The sequence below is a fragment of the Rattus norvegicus genome, chromosome 13, assembly GCF_021556685.1.
Source record: "Rattus norvegicus strain SHRSP/BbbUtx chromosome 13, alternate assembly SHRSP_T2T, whole genome shotgun sequence".
NCBI lineage: Eukaryota > Metazoa > Chordata > Mammalia > Rodentia > Muridae > Rattus > Rattus norvegicus.
Window position 1 is genome coordinate 88,240,636 of NC_141546.1, and position 18,017 is coordinate 88,258,652.

The 18,017-nt window shown below is 38.1% G+C and overlaps 1 protein-coding gene across 1 annotated transcript; it reads left to right on the forward strand.

Moving 5' to 3' along the window:
- The first annotated feature begins 13,235 nt into the window (after nt 1-13,235).
- On the forward strand, nt 13,236-14,177 carry Or10j3 (olfactory receptor family 10 subfamily J member 3). Its single transcript, NM_001000079.1, is given in 1 exon segment — nt 13,236-14,177. A coding segment is annotated over 1 exon segment (942 nt).
- Nucleotides 14,178-18,017: the final 3,840 nt, after the last annotated feature.

An 18,017-nucleotide genomic window follows, 5' to 3' on the forward strand; every position in this document is an offset into this window, starting at 1 on the left:
TATCTTGTATAGACAAGCTATTTGATTTACATCTTCAAAATTACTCTGAAAATACACAAATTGATCTTATTTTATTAATGGATAAGTTGAAGCCCAGTGGAATAAACCACTTGCCAGACTCACATTTCTACTAATTGGCAGGCCAGGTCTGAAGCTCAGGCAGATATGAATAGACACCTCAAGTATTTCCTCTCCAGGGTGAATATGCAAGCAAGGGGTTTGGGTTAAAAGAGGAGACACTGGCTGGAGGAGAAATGCCTATCTCTCTTCATTGCTGCCAAAGGCAAGAGCGCCCTTAGTAGCAGATGACAACACTGGCATTGTAAAGGTAATCTTATTTACAGTCTTTGCCCTGACTTTCAGCAGATTCTTCCATTATTTAAAATGAAACCTGCAGGAATACTATATTTCACTTTAGGTGTCAACCAGCCATTGTGAAACTTACTGAGAAAGTCTGAAACTTCAATATTGAGGAAATTATCGGAAAGAGAGTAGATTAGGTAGATGAAAACCAGAAAAGTTAAAAATCAATTCTCTTCTGCTTTTCATTTTAATTTTTGATTCAAATACACTTCTTGAAAACTTGGAAAAGGGAATTATAGAAATTCCTTAGGAGCTGATGTACCTGCAAGTGGAAATGAAAGACCTCAGATTGGATGCTCCAGGAAGCAAGAGTGGAAGAAGTTAACAATCCTAAGGCAAGCAGGTAAGCGTTTCCAGAGTGTCAGAAGGTATTTCATAATTTAGTGACAATTTCCAGGCTAACACTTTGACTCTGCTCACCTCAGAAAGTCTCTCTGAAGAGCAGAAAACTCTGGAAACCCTAAATCTAAGAACACTCTCTTAGGTTTACCCAGAAAGAAATTGGCCTATTAACTCTGATACTCTGAAGAATTCCCTTGAGAATCATTCTTGGGCACAGGGGGCACCAAAGAACTAGTGTGACACCTTATCTCAGGGGCCTAGTTAGAAATTTGGGCAATTAGTAAAGTGAAACTCCTTGCCTTTGGTTAGAGACTCAGCAACAGCTTGTATTTTAGAAACTGAAAATGTTTTGTTAGCAAACCAGCAAACCCAGAATAAACACACCAAGAAAGTAACTATCTGTTAGTGTATGTCTGATGATGCTTTCCTCTTTTGTTGAATAAACAAATATTATTGAGCATCCACTCATGTGCAAGGCATTATGTTGTCTGGGGATCATAGCACAATAAAACCAGTAATGGTGTTTGCTTCTATAGAGTTATCAAGCAGTAGAACACAAAAAAATGTGTAGTTAAGCCATTAGTATGTATGCACATGTTTGCAAAGGGAGTATTTTCTGGACACATGTAGCCTTTGTACAAGCATTTGGTCACCAGACAATGCACTTATGTCATTAGTAAAGGTAGTTCACCAATTTACCTAGAGAGAGCTCTCTCTGACACACAGAGCTTATGAAGTGGGCCGTGACTGGATCCTATCTCTTACTGTCTTCTTCACTAGGGGATAGTATTGTTTAAGGTATACACTGTCTATTGAGGCAAGCAAATTTCAAACTAGAAATATCACAATGGTAGTACTAGAAAAAAATAAATACTAGGAGGAAAAACATAGGGTGGGGGGGAGCAAGGTTATGCTAGTTTACCAAACTGTGCCTTTCAATGTTTATCTGAGTCACAAAATTTGAGATGGAATATTGAAGACATATGTCAGTCAACTAGATGAAGCCAATGTAGAGAAAGAGAAGATGCATGAACTACTTGATGAATTTATCTAACTCCTTTCTTTCTTCTTTTTTTTTTTTCGGAGCTGGGGACTGAACTCAGGGCCTTGCGCTTGCTGGTCTAACTCCTTTCATGATGTGAAACACTCCTCATTGTGAGGGAGATTGCGAGGAAGAGATCATGTTGGAGGCAAAGAACCTGAAAATACACAAAGTTTTGTACAACTTCAGGCATATTCTGAGCTACAAAAGCTTCTATGGAGTGATGGTGCAATCATATATAAAATTCACAATATAAAAAATATAAAAGAGTGAAATCAAGACAAGCAGTTCAGGCCTTGGAAAGACAATGGGGGATGCAAGCTAATGTCCTATGGAAATGCTTTGAAGCCAGAGCTCTGGTGGAAGACAAGGTGATAACACTGAATTTTGGGGACCCCAAAATCTAATCCACCATAGGAATCTTAAAACACATGATCAAGAAAACTGTCTTGACCCAGCAGTGATCCATGAACCAATTCCCAGAAAGTGATTATTTATAACAGCTTTTTATATAAATCTGAAGGAGTTGCAGTGCAGGCCTCTTGGGTCAGCTTAATAGAATACTGTTTAACTCATTATATGGAGAGTAAGAATAGTCTCTTCAAATTATCAAAGCAGATATAAGGAATGAAGGAATGGTTCTCTCTCCTTGCAATATACTCTTGAAACACATGTAAGTATGAAATGTAGTACCATAAGGCATTGGTTGTAGAACTCTTTACACTGGACTAATTTCAAAGCTTTGTCTTGTTTTGCATCTTACTCGCAACTGATAGTGTCATGGCTCACTCAGGAAATTGGTTAAAGTGGTAGATATGAAACACATTGCCACATGGTATCTCATTTGACACATTTAGAAATAAGAAAATAAACCAGAACATGATTAGGGATAAATGTACTCACTGTAAAGTGTTGACTGTAGAAGCATTAAAGCCAAGATCCTATTTCTTAATGTGACATTCAAGAATCTTCAGGCAGAGTTCTGCTCGTTATCTTGAATAACTGTCAGTTCAGAAGCATTGACCAGTAATATTCTGAAAGTAAGCATATCTTTTAAAATCTACCAGGTTGATGGTTCTGTGGCTTAGAGCCAGTTGAGGATTCAGACTGTTACAAATGATAGAACTGATAAAACTTCTATAGAGAAGAGAAGAGAGCAAACAAACGTACAAAATAAAATTACTTTTTAGTAAACAACTTGTCCAGAAATAGAAATAGAAGCTCAATAAAGGCAAATAACTATGTGAAATTAAAGTATTAGAGTTTGAATTTGGAATATCAAGAGTCTGTAAATATTTTATCTATGGGAATTTCTGCCATCCATTATTTAAATTTTTATAAATTAAAATACAATGATCTAATTTTTAACTTTCCTTCATCCAGCCATGCCTATTAGACCCCCCTATTAGACTTTCTCAGATTCATGGCCTCTATTTTTCCTATATTGTTGTTTCATACACACATACACACATACATATATATATATACACATACATACATACATACATACATATCACATAAATACATATACACTTTACCATGATGTTCCTAAATATATAGAAACAATCTGATCTGATTAGGGCATATGTTAATTGCATTCATATAGTTTCTAAATATTTATCCTTATACTCACAAATAAATGTAGCTCTCATCCCTCAACAAAGAAACTGCTCTTTGTAGCATATGGGGAGCATTGCAGAAAACCACAACAGAGCAAATGCAAAAAAAAAAAAAATCCTGTGGTAGCCAAGCCCATCTGATTTACATGATCAAGCCCCATCTGATCCATACAACTGATGCATCTAAGTTTCAGAAAACACCATGGAAGAGGACTGGAGAGAGGGTAGGAGCCAGAGGAACAGAGATTTGGAAATGGGTTTAGTTCTCCTAGAAACTATACCTGTGAAGTTTTACCTGTGAAGTCTCAACAAAGTGGTTGCCTAAAAAGACAAGGATGACAACAACAGGCTCCTAGTCACAAGGGGCAAATCTCAAGAGACCCCAGTCCTAGACAAAAGCCACAGACAACCAATGAATACTTAGGGTAGGAAAAATGGTGTTCTGCAGGAAAGAGTCCTCCAATTGTTTATTCAATATTAAATGGCCAGCCACCAATCTTCTTACCCACATAGTTCAGGGATGAGAATATTTTGTTCTTGTTGCTTTGACTTTCTCTGCCAAATAGTGCTTTGGTGTCAGAGGAATCAGTCTTTATTTGAAGTGGAGGCTGAGTAAAATCTGTAGATATACTGGCTCAGTGCGATCCACTTATTTGGGAGTGGATGGAGACAATCATCAACATCAGTACTCTGATAAAGCCCCTAATAAGCCACACAAGTTTAGCCGGGAAATCTTGAAATAAGATGAGCACAGTTGAGCATCCCATGAATTTCTCGCTGTGTAGAAACAATTCATGTACAATGGAGTGTTGCAAGAGCCCGAGTAAACATGAAAGCAAAGGGAAACTATGTTATCAATATATATGCATAATTGTATGGAACTTTCAAAATACAAAAATACGGTTTTCCAAAACAAAAACAAACAGTAGGAACTAAAAATGGAGCTAGAACTTTGCATTCTTGCAACTATCTGCACCCAGGTTGACTTTAAGGTGAATGCTGAAGGATTCCAGCTGTTGGTGTGTAATCTGCCCAAACTATCAACTGACTACTGAACTAAGTAGTCACAAGGAAATTCCTTGTACTCCAGGCTTAACAACAATGGTGGTGCTAATAAGCAACTAAGAAGACTGGGGCTGGGGATTTAGCTCAGTGGTAGAGCGCTTACCTAGGAAGCGCAAGGCCCTGGGTTCGATCCCCAGCTCCGAAAAAAAGAACCAAAAAAAAAAAAAGAAGACCTAAGTATTATATTATACAGTAACTTCTATTTATAAACCGAAGAGAGTAAATAAAGTTAAATATTGAAATTTTAAAATGTAAGACAAAGTCCAGAGTTGCCTCAACAACTTTAATTAAGCATATAATGAAAACAAAAGCATATATTTCATAGTTTTATATCTAACATATGATAAATCTTAGCAATGGTTCTTAGAATAACTAGTTTTAAGGGAAATAAGGTAACAAAATATGAGCAAGGAGAAAAGTTTCCATAAAAAGTTGATCACAATTAAGGTACAAGGTCCATGTAAAACATGAGTAAAGAGGTAAACATATTAAAAATTGTTTCAAATTCTGAAGATATAAAGACCTACTAAATTATATTAAGGCCATGAAAAGTCAAATGTAGGTGTATGTAGTAGATGATGAAAGATCTGATACCCAAGGCCAACTGAACCGAAGGCTTGAGACTTGGTGTAAGATATGAGATAATCAATGCAGAAGTGTAAAAAAAAAAAACAGTTCAAAAATATAAAAATTTTGCTCCCTGACCTGGGCTCCCTATTCTGGCCCACAACTCCAGCAGGAGTCTTCTGCTGTACTGGAGACCATTCTGGTGTTAAGGACCCCAGATAAGACACCTTACACAGCCTGCCAGTACTCCTGAAAGGCCATGCAATAGCATCCAATAGCACTTCACTCCCAGGGTTCCATATTCTTGTCCACAACTCTGGCTGTTTTATCAAAGGCTCATCCAGTTCTAAGGACTACTGGTAAAACACCTCATACTACCTACTAACACTTCATAAAGTGCCCCACAACAGTACTCTCTCCTCAGGGTTCCATATTCTAGCCCACAACTTTCACGGAAGACTTCTCCTTTACTAGAGGCCACACCATACTAGAAACTTCGGAGTACAAGCAGGTACCTAGAACCCCAGAGAAAACACAAGTACCTGGACACCCAGAGGCTATGTTGGGAACCAAATCCTAAGAGGACACAATGGCTGCAACAACATCAGAGGGAACATCTTACTGGACTTGGTGACTTGCTGGCTATCTGAACCCCAGGCCACACAGGTCAGAAGAACAGAGAAGGAATCAAAAACCAAGAGTAAAATGTCCATCTAAGGATAAACTCAAAAATTAACACCTATACCTATATTAACCCCAAAGCCAGATAGCTAGAGGCAACCCCAAAGCACAATCAATAACAGACAGGGCAATATGACAACACCAGAGCCCTGATATCTTACTACATCGAACCCTGGATATCCCAACATAGCCAAAACACAGGAAATTGAACTCAGGTCCAATCTTATGAAGATGATGGAGGAAATGAATAAATCCCTTAAAGAAATATAAGAAAATACAACCAAACTGTTGATGGAAATTAATAAAACTGTGCAAGACCTGAAAAGCAAAATAGTAACAATAAAGAAATCACAAACAGAGGCAATCCTGGAGATGGAAAACCTAGGAAAAAGAACAGGAACTACAGATACAAGCAACTCCAATGGAATATAAGAGATGGAAGAAAGAATCTCGGACAAAGATGATACAAAGAGGAAATGGATATATCAGTCAACAAAAATATTAAATCTAAAATATGTTCCAACCACAAAACATACAGGAAATCTAGGACAATATGAAAATACCAAAGTTAAGAATAATAGAAATAGAAGGAGAAGATTCATAGCTCAGAATCTCAGAAAACATTTTCAACAAAATCACGGAAGAAATTTTTCCTAAATTAAAAAATGCAATGCCTATAAACATACAAAAAGCTTACAGGACACCAAATAGATTGGACCAGAAAAAGTCCCCCTACAACATAATAATAAAAGCACCAACTCTACAGGACAAAGACAGAATATTAAAAGCTGAAAGGGAAAAGGGTAAGTAATATAAAACTAGACCTATGAGAATTACACCCAACTTCTCAACGGAGATTCTAAAAGCCAGAAGATCCTGGACAAATGTCTTCCAGACTCTAAGAGACCCAAGATGTTAGACTAGGCTATAGCCAGCAAAACTTTCAATCAAGATATTACATAAGTAAAGAAAATTTAAACAAATTCAATTCTATAAGAGACACTAGAAGGAAAACTGCAACTCAATGAGGTTAACCACACTTAAGGAAACACAAAAATAAATAATTATTTCACACAAGCAAATCCAGAAGAAAGGAAATACAAGCACATGCGCGCGTGCGCAAACACACACACACACACACACACACACACACACACACACACACACACACCACATACAACACACACACTATCACCACCAACATTAAAATAGTAGGAATTAACAATGTTTAGTATTAATATCTCTTAGCATTAGTGGACTCAATTCCCTAATTTAAAAAAAAAACAGAGAATAGCATAATAGAAGCAAACAACAAATCCATCATCTGCTGTATACAAGAAACACACCTCAATATCAAAGATAGACATTACTTCATAGTAAAGTTCTGGAAAACAATTGCTAGGTCAAATGGACCCAAGAAGCTAGCTGGTGTAGCCATTCTAATATCTAAAAAAAAAAAAAAAAAAAAAAAAAAAAAAGACTTTCAACCAATATTAGCCAAAAGAGACGTGGAAGCACACTTCATATTCATCAAAGGAAAAATCTACTGAGATGGGTTTTCTATTCTCAGCATCTAATCCCCAAATCCAAGGCAACCATATTTGTAAAACAAACATAACCAAGATTAAATCATACATGGAATCCCACACATCAATAGTGAGAGACTCGGTGCAATGGAAACTCCCAGGAATCTATGCGGGTGACTCTAGCTAAGACCCTTAATAATCGAGCATATGGTGCCTGATTAGATAGATTAGAGATATGTCCTGTAACCAGGCAAGACTTCCAACCCAGTCAGAAAACTTTGACCTAGAATTTGCCCCATGTACAAGATGTAGTTGGGTGTAAAGCAGAAATTGTGAGAGTGGCCAAACAACGACTGGTCCGGCTTGATACCTATGCCATGAGAGGGAGCCTACCTGTGACACTGGAGGCATGGGGAGAAAGGGGGCCAGGAGCCAGAGGCTGGATAGCCCAGAAACATAAAATAGAACCAAACATGACTGGCAGAGAAACAATAAAAACTCCAGGTCAATGAAATGATTCCAATTGATATTCTGCTATACTCATAGATTGCTGTCTAGCCCAATTGTCAGCAGGGAGGCTTCATCTGGCAACTTATAGAAACAAATGCAGAGACCCACAACCAAACATTAGGCAAAGCTCAGGGAGTTCTGAAGGGGAGGGGGGGTGGAACACGGGGAAAAAGGGATGTAAAAGTCAGGGAGGTCAAGAACAAAACAAGAACACCCACAGAATCTACTAACCTGGGGTCATAGAGGCTCACAGATACTGAAGTGATAACCCAGGGTGTCTTCATTATCCTGACTTAAACCCTTAGCATATATTTTACAGTTGGATAGCTTAGTATTCTTGTGTAACTCCTAATAGTGGGAACAGTGACTGTCTCCGAGTCTGTTGTCTTCTTTTGCAATCCTTTCTTCCTACTAGGTTGCCTCACCTATCCTTAATAGAAGGGGAGTTGCATAGTCTTATTGAAAGTTGGTATGTCATGCCCTGTTGATATCCCTGGGAGGCCTGCTTCTTTTCTGAAGAGAAACAGAGTGGATGGGGCTTGTTGGGGGTGGGGACTGAGAAGAGAGGAGGGAAACTTAAGTTGGGCTATGAAAATAATTAAATGAACATAAAAATATATAGAACTCATTCTAAACAGAATTTTTGAGTTCACTCAAATATTTTAAACTTGATTCTAGTGTCAGAGTATCAAAATATCAAGCTTATGTGTCCATGGCTCTAGGGATCAATGCTCAAGTTCTATTAAATAACTGTTTATGCTTGCTTCTGAGGATGAATAAGGCCTTCTACTACTATTGGAGAAAATGGACACATGACATATCCCTAAAGAGGACCAGGGCCTCTCTCTGAAGAAAATTAGCCACTTTACCCCAGAGATTGTCCCTAATAGATCAGCCAGCTCTGTTGCCCCATGTGATCTCCAGATCAGGTAATAAGCAGTCTCAGTAACAAGGTCTCAAGATACTACTCAGTGGTTTGTATTTTGAATTCTGTCATTGTCCACTAGGGAGAAAAATGTGCTGTTTTAGAGAGAGATGCCCAGCAATTGGGACAGCAGCTTAATACTTTACTAAGAATTCTATCCATAGTTACTTGTAACGAGCTTGCTGCTCATTTACTCCACTGGGTTTGACTGAAAGTCTTGTAGAACTGATTGCTCTTCCTTTTGATCTCAGACACAGGAAGGCTACACCCAGCATTGTCTCCTTCCTTAAATGCCCTTAGGTATGATATTCTGGGAGATACACAAAGAGTTATCAGTAAAGAAGAGGTAGTGATTAGGCCACAGCTTTGCATCTAAGACATTAGTGACTCTATTATAAGAAGACTCTAAATTCTGTAGTTAAGAAATGGGTGGATTTAAAATGATACTATGAAGGGCATTAACAAAACCCCATGAAACATTTTATAATTCAGTAAAATCTGCAGCCTGTTATTTCCAGTGCTCACGTTTCCAGAGTGGTGGATGTGACTCATATATGAGTACAGCCCTCTAAATGCCCAAAGGAAGAGGATACCTGGTGAGTCTGACTTCCCTTTGTATTTAGGGCGGGGAGCTTCACTAGGGCCTATGTTCCAGACAGCTGAAGTCTGTCGGAGAAGAGGAGTCAGGTCTCTTATAGGGGAGAAAGTGATTTCTGGGAATTTGGGAGCATAGATGAATCATTAAATAAAGCAGAGATGAGTAAAACTCTTCAAGGGCCTTTAATTGGGTCGCATTCCAAAGATTATTCAAGAATGCAATCCCCAAGCATATGAAGACCACCATGGTCATTTCTCTCTCTCCCTACCACTAAAATAGTCTTTTATTTGTGATTATTGAACAACGTTAATTGCTGTAGGAATTATTTTGGGGTATAAAATAAAATATGTTTTGGTCTTAGCAACCAAAATGCATAGGAGACATTAAAAATTCAGTAGTGAAAGAAAAAGACCATGAATTTGGAGGGGAATGAGGAGGGGTATGTGAGAGAGTTTGGAGGGAGGAAAGGGAAGGGAGAAATGGTATAATTAAATTATAACTTCAAAAATAAACAAAAACATTAAAAAATTCATGAGGCAACAGGCTAAGATTTTTCTTTAGGAAACACTGGAGATATTTTGTTTACCTAGCATCGGGCTATGGGCAAGCCTTGTGTTTGCACTTTGTTGTTTATTTGTAGAAGGGAAGGTAACACAAAATTCAAGCTCACAGACAATTTTATGAGTTTGATGGTTTCTTTTCATCTCTGCATTATTGCTTCTCTCTCTCTCTTTTTTCCTTCCTTATCTGACTTTCCAAGACACCGATTACACACTCTTCCTTTTCCAGGTGCTTTTAATGCACCATCCTAGTCCACACTCCTGACAGATTACTGTGTCTTCTCGTGTGTACCACATATTTATGCTGGGATTAAGTCTTTAAAGATGTTAGTAATTTACAACTGACTAACAGACTGGTGTAAAATGGAAACAGGGGCCCTCCAGGTTATAGGCACAAAAGGGGTTGATTAGTAAATAAAGTGGGATTAGTGTTAGGAGTAACATGCATGAATTTTAGTGTGAAATTTATATACACATGGTGTGACTGATTTGTCACTAATGGGCTCTAAGCTATTCACCTAAACCTAACAAAGGATCTGAGTGTCACTGAAGAATGTCTCCACATATTTTAACTAGATAGGTTATTCTGATCCAAAGGAGAAGTGAAATGATTGGCACCACCTTGAAAGCAGATTAAAACAAAACTAATTTTTTTCACATACTCTACACCTTAGTGAGGATAGCATGCGTGTGTATATATATGATTATAGAGAGGGTTTTATTAGATAAATGTTATTCATTATCGTGTGTTTGTGTGTACAAGACATATGTGAGTATGTATGTAGGTACATGTGCCACAGCATATGTGTCCAGGTCAGATGATAATTTTGTGGTGTTAATTCTCTCTTTTTACCATTACATGGTGTCAGAGATCTAATTCAGATAGCCAGATTTTCATGGTTAGTTTATTTTATCAATGAGCTATCTCCTAGGCAGAGAAAAGTTTAAATTTTTTAACTATAAAATAATCCTATGTGCAATAGGAAAGGAATGATAAAAATTGTAAATCAAACTTACAATATTCAAATGTTTGTTTACAAATCTCTGAATTTTTAACTGACTCCCTCACCTCCATCCTTACCATAATGTATTCAAACTCATTTTTACAAAGTACAAAAGGAATATCCACTAATAAAATTCCCATTTTTAACAGCTCTCTGTATGTAAAGTACCAGATCAGATTTTTCACCTACATTAACCTGGTTAATGTCCATGGCAGATCTCTGCTATATTACTATAATTAATTTTCAAGTGAATTTGAATATTATGCTTAAAGGTTTAAAGAACAATCTTAGGATTTATGCAGGAGTATTTAATGGGCAGATCTTTTGGAAAAGAGTGATTTCAGCATTTGGGAAGAAGATATGAGCTTCGATAAACCGAACAAGGAAAATGGGTTTAGAGACAACAGCAACACTACAGAAATTATAACAGACATCAGATGTTGCGTGCTGGTGAGAAAGATGTTGAGTGTTGGTGAGAAAGATGTTGAGTGTTGGTGGGGGGTAGGAAGGAGAGGGGTAGAGACAGAAAAGAAATCTTTAGGAAGAATTGCCTTTGAGTGGATGAAAAACGAAGGAAATCAATCCAATGTACCTTTTAAAATTTTATTTTTTTTATGTGCAATGGTGTTTTGCCTGTATATACGTCTGTCTGAAGAAATCAGATCCTGGAGTTACCGACTGTTGTAAGCTGCCCTTTGGCACTGGGAATTGAATCCACGTCCTCTGGAAGAGGATTCAGTGCTCTTAAGCACTGGGTCATCTCTTCATATCTCTATCTCCCTAGAGTTTGGCTGAGTGCGCAGGATTGGATCTGCCCCAGTAGAGTCTTTCAGAATGAGATCATTTATGAGTTGTAGGCTCTCTGGAAAGATAGGGTGGCAGACAGGCAGCTTTTCCCGTCTTTCAGGAAGACAGTGGACGGTCAGTGCCAGGATTATGGAGACAATTAAGACAAGGGTGGGATTCTGTAGAGAATTCATCTTAGGGTCTTTGCAGGGAACTTGTTATTGACTACAGCTAATAGGATGGTGAAAAAATCAATATATGATGATGTTTATCTTTCATTAGGTAAATGTTCATTTGGTTCCAGGAGTCCTAATTCAAGATGTATTGTGGAAGAAATAAAGAGCCGGTCATATTTAATATTTCAACTGCCTTTCCCATGACCTAGATCCAATTATCCAATAACCAAGAAGCTGTGTCTTGATTTATTTAAATGGTTTTATTATAAAAGTAAACAAAAATTTTACTAAAACTTGTTTAATTACCTCCTAAAATTAGATGTGTTGAATATATGCATGGGACCAAGTTTGACCATAGACATTTCATTCCTGAAATCATCACCATCACCACCAAGTAAAGGCATATTTATTACTTTCAAGGATTTCTTTGTGCCTTTGGATGCTTTTTTTCCCTCCACTTTGGTAGTAAGGCACTTAATGTGAGATCAAAATCTTTAACAAATTTTAAGTTGGCAATGCAATATCATCAACTATATGTACTATTCTGTAGGGATAATATGGAAGCCCAAATCTTTTGAAGAGGTAAAATATTACAGTACTTGAATTCCCACTCCATAATTCCCTGGTATTATACTCTGATAAATACCATTCTTTGCTTTTATCTTTTGACAATTTTTAAGAATTGCATATAAATGGAATCATGTGTTCTTCTGTGAGTCACCCATTTAACTTATTCTATTATAACGGATGTTTATCCATTCTATTACAGATGCAGTATTCCCTTCTGTTAAGGCTGGATAGCACTCTGTTCTATATGGATGCCATGTTTTCATTTCTCAAGGCTAGGGATGTCTAAGTGGTTTCCATAAGTTGCTGTTCATGCACTGAGCCACAGTGAATGCAAATATATGAGTCCACCATGTAAAAGTTTTGTTTTCAATTCAAGTGTGCAGAAACTTCCTCAGGATCACTAACCAGGAGGGGAAGGAAAATCCACAGCACAAGGAGATAATCGCTAATGGTGAGGTGGCGTTACAAACCTCTTAAAAAGATGTAGCAAGAGATGGGGATGGTTCAGATCAACTGAAATCTTTTATATTGATGGTGGGAATATAAAATGATGAAATCAGTAGGAAAAAGGTCCTTTAAACTTTAAAGATAGAATTACCAAATGCTTCAGCAACCCAATTTCTGGATATGTGGTTGAAAAATCGATATAAAGTCAATGTTAATTTACCTTGAATTTACTCTATGTATCATTGCTCTTTCTTCCCTCAATCCAAGACTTCCCCGTTAATAGCACTTTCAAAGAAGAGGGTTGGCACAGAGGAAGATGAAACAAGGCACCAATAGCTGAGTCCTTGTAATGCTAAGGGTCTAAAAGGTCTTGGTCCTGCCTACTCTAGTTTATATTTGATTCATCATAACTTTCTTCCCTTTACCCAGCTCCCTAAAGTCTACATGTGCCTCAATGCCAAAGAAAAACTCCACAGTTGTGACTGAGTTCCTCTTTGAAGGTTTCTCCAGCTTTGGTTGGCAGCACAGGCTTGGCCTTTTTATTGCTTTCCTAACCTTGTACCTTCTGACTCTGTCTGGCAACGTGATCATTGTGACAATTATTCGTCTGGACCGCCATCTCCATACACCCATGTACTTTTTTCTGAGCATGCTCTCCATCTCTGAGACTTTCTATACAATCGCCATTATTCCTCGTATGCTAGCTGGCCTTCTTAATCCTCGCCAGGCCATAGATATCCAAGGCTGTGCAACCCAACTCTTCTTTTATCTAACTTTTGGCATCAACAACTGTTTCCTCCTTACAGCAATGGGTTATGACCGCTATGTGGCCATCTGCAATCCTCTAAGGTATTCGGTTATTATGGGTAAGAAGGCCTGTATCCTCTTAGCATCTGGGTCACTGGGAATTGGCCTGAGCATGGCTATTGTCCAGGTTACATCTGTGTTTGGCCTACCATTCTGTGATGGTTTCGTTATTGCCCACTTCTTTTGTGATGTGAGACCTTTGCTGAAGCTGGCCTGCACAGATACCACTATTAATGAGATCATCAACTTTGTTGTCAGTGTCTGTGTCCTTGTCTTACCCATGGGCCTTGTCTTCATTTCTTATGTTGTTATCATCTCCACCATCTTTAAGATTTCCTCAGCTGAAGGTCGGAAGAAGGCCTTTGCCACCTGCGCCTCTCACCTCACAGTCGTCATCATCCACTATGGCTGTGCCTCAATAATCTATCTAAAACCAAAGTCCCAGAGTTCCCTGGGGCAGGACAGGCTCATCTCAGTGACTTATACTGTCATTACCCCTCTACTGAACCCAGTGGTGTACAGTTTGAGAAACAAAGAAGTTAAAGAGGCTCTACGAAAAGCCATAGGTCTTAGGCCCCTTTCCTCTTAATAGGACATTCTTTGAAGCCATTTTCTTTGATGATATAGAAATAAATGTATTTTTCTGCTATTTCAATTATATATACAATTTAGCTTGAATCGATTGATAAAACAGTAGCTTCCTTCTGGAGTACATGTCTGGGTTCTACACTAAGCATACATGGAAATAGGTGGTAGAAAATGGCATACCTGTACTACTCACACCTTAGTACCTTTATACACATGTATGCCACTATAAGTACCTTAACATGTTTTTGGTCACTTATGCAAATGAAGAAATACTCAAAGTCTACCATGATCCTGAAAGACATGAATAAATGATTTTGACCACAATTTGACAAAACTTCTTTGATGTGGTTAAAGGTGTTGGTGTGTAGCCTTTGTGATAACCGAGCAGACACAAAATATGCAGCTTTCTATAAAATCATTTTTTATATTCTGTTTCGGTTAGTTGCTAATACAGCATTATAATCAGGATAACTTCAAAACCCTAGAGGCACACCTTCTAAGAAGGAGGAACTACTCTACTGACCTAGATACAGTGAGTGCACACAGGAAGAGAAAATGCAGCAGCTTCAAAGACATGGTGCTGCTCACAGACCTGAGACTCTTAGCTGAGAACACTGAGTGGAAATGGACATCATGTCAAAAGTTGACCATGTTCCGATCAATTGTGGTTTTCTGTAATGGATTTTGTCTGTTGTAAAGAGATGTTTCCTTGATGAGGGGTGAAGATTAAACTTATATCTGGATATTTGGAGCTAGGAGCACCCAATGAGAGAGTGCAGCATTTGTCTTTCTTGACCTAGGTTAGTTCATTGGAGATGGTCTTTTGTAGTGCTATCCATTTCCCTGCAAAATTCAGGATTTCACTTTTCTCTACAGAATAATATTCCATAATGCACATACACCACATTTTCATTGTTCATCAGCATGAAAGAAGAACATTCATACTGTTTCCATTTCTATCTAGTATAAATAGCATAGCAATATGGAGCTCAGTCTCAAAGGATGCATATACAAAACATCTTCCACACCGAGGACTCAGGCAATATTGCAGAAGGAAAAGAAAATTTGTAAGATACAGAATTTCTGGGAGTTTGCTGTGTCTTATGGTAATGTCAGAAGCTACACATTTAAAGTCTCACTAAAATGAACCTAAACGTGAGCTGAAAAGGGACAACATATGTAGACACTCCAAAGAAGATGGAGGAAAGCCCAGAAGACCTCCACCATATGCAGAGAACTACAGACAATTAAAGAATGCTGAGAGCTGAGGAAATAGTCTTACTCAGGCACACCAATTGGTTATCCAATCCCAAGTGGTCAGCCCCAGAAATATATATAGAAGTATATTATACACACTGTGCAGGATATATTTAGAAAAAAGAACATATGTATGTGTGTGTTGATTATGAATAGCAATATAAATGCTAATTGCTTTTTACCTGAATATGTATATACATATTCATATTTCATATATATGGCAACATATATGAAAGAGAGCAAGAAGGAGTATACGGGAGGGTTTAGAGGCAAAAAGGAAAAGAAGAAATGATCTAATAAAATTACAGGGATGAATTCCCATCTTAGAAGTGGGGGGAGGAAAATGGTTTGAGGAACTGTCAGAGGGTGAACTGGAAGGGGGGTAAATTACTGGACTATAAAAAAGTTTTAATAATAGTAATAATAAAAGTATTAATTTCTTTATAAAAATAAATAAAATTGCAATCTCAAAAACAAAAGAAAAAAGGTTTAACGTGATTTTTCTTACTTTTCAACATAGGAGTAAAGAGAAGTAGAGGTTGAAAAAAGCCCAGTAAAAGTAGTTTAATTTTTAAGAGTGAACTGAAACTCCAGAAAAACATAGTTGTTACAAATGTAAACACTTTAATTACAACTTTGGTAATACTCATTAATGAAGAGAAAGCCAAAACTATATATATATATATATATATATATATATATATATATATATATATATATATATATTGCTATTTTCTTGGTCAATTTTCAGAACATTTTTGAATCCTCACTTTAAAGTTTGGCACAGCATTTAATGTCTATTCTATCTGTCACAGAAGGAGAGAATGGATATTCTGACTTGAAGAAGAAGCTTTGCTCTCACCTTTTCACTCTGCTCATCTATACTGGGAAACAAACACTCCCCGAGTTTCACCAGAGCAGTTTCTCTGGTATTTATGATGCATCTAATCCTGCCGTATGACTCTGCATGGGGCGATGCTCATTTGTGAATATGTCATTGGACCTGTGAGGTCCTGAAGATTAAGCAAGTCTGTGGAAATGAACAAGTTTTTTAAATTCAAATAAACATGCATCACTTTGCAAAAAAAAAATATGACACGTGGAGATTGATCAGGAATAAGATACCTTTGCTTTAGTGCCTGGACTTCCAGAATTGCATGACAGAATTGTTCACTTCTGTGATGTTGGTCAAAATACAATTCAAAATGTTTACCTCATGGTTGTGGTGAAATTAATTCAAAGCTTTCGAGTGTTAAGTCTGGTGGCGAATGCAATACCATCTTTTTTTCTAACATCATCTGGTGGATATTGATACACATTCCTACCTTGTACCCAGCAGGGCTTACAGTTCTCCAAGGGAGGGGAGAACATTGGACTGAGGCTCTCAGTGAGTCCCGTCAGGAATCATTCTCACTAAGGAATCTCAGCCTCTCAGTTCCTACTTTGTTTTCAAGTATGCTGCCTCCAGTGGTTTTCTATTTTGGGATACTTCCGCTCTACGATGATTATGAAAGGCTCTCCTGGGTCCAGAGTGTTCGTCTAAGAGAGTCTGAGGATTTTGCTGTGACTGCCTATCTTTTCGATTCCTTTCCCTTCTCACCCCCTCTTCCTTGTCTCTGAGGTGTGTTAGAAGGGAACTCCTAGCAATGAATCGGAGGCGTTTAAGTCTTTTGCTCATTCCGTTACCAGAACCTTATTTTACCATTCTATTTCTAAGACAGTGATTGGCATAAGACAATTGCTCAATAGTTTAGCTATGATGTATTGTAGCGAAACGTTAAAAAAAGATGATTTCATCATTTTTATTGAGCTGAATTCACTGCAACTCAATTTAGATGTCGGCAATACAGTATCTCCTCGAAACTGGTTTAAAATAAAAATGTGATTTTTCCCCCCATCAGAATCTAGGAGTCTTTATTCTCTTCATGGGCAACTTTTTTTATTTTCTCAGCTCAGTCTTGTATCTCTACTGTCCAGTGAGAAAGCTTCAATACTATATATAGTATCTTCAAAAACAGCACTCATGAGCCACACTTATGCATGCTTATCTTCCCAGTGTTAGAGAAAGAGCTCGTGATGCAAGTGAGGCAAATGAAGGTACGGGATGGCTTTGCGTCAATTTCACCCAGGCTAAAGTCATCTTGAGGGAGGGAACCTTAATGAACAGAATGTCTTAATTAACAAAATGTCAGGCCTGTAAGGGATTTTTGTAATTAATGCGGAAGGACCAAATCCATAGTGGATGGTGCCATTCCTGGGCTAGTAGTCCCGGGTTTTATAAGGAAGCCGACTGTGTACTTGTCATATGTTCTACCAGCCAGACTGTAGAGGGCCGCAATAACATTCGCCACCACTAGATGGCGCTGGCTTCCACTGTGCCCCACGTGGAAGGCCAGGATAGCCTCCGCCATTACATGATGGCGCCAGCCTTCGCCAGCCTCGCCAGCCGACTCCCTTTCAGGAAGTTAACTGTGCGCATGTGCAAGAGTGCCTTCGTGCCAGGTCTTTGCCCACTCCAGGGCGTGCCTGATGAGATCATGGGTAAACAACCAATCAGGTGTGGATGCGCCGCACTAGGGTGTAT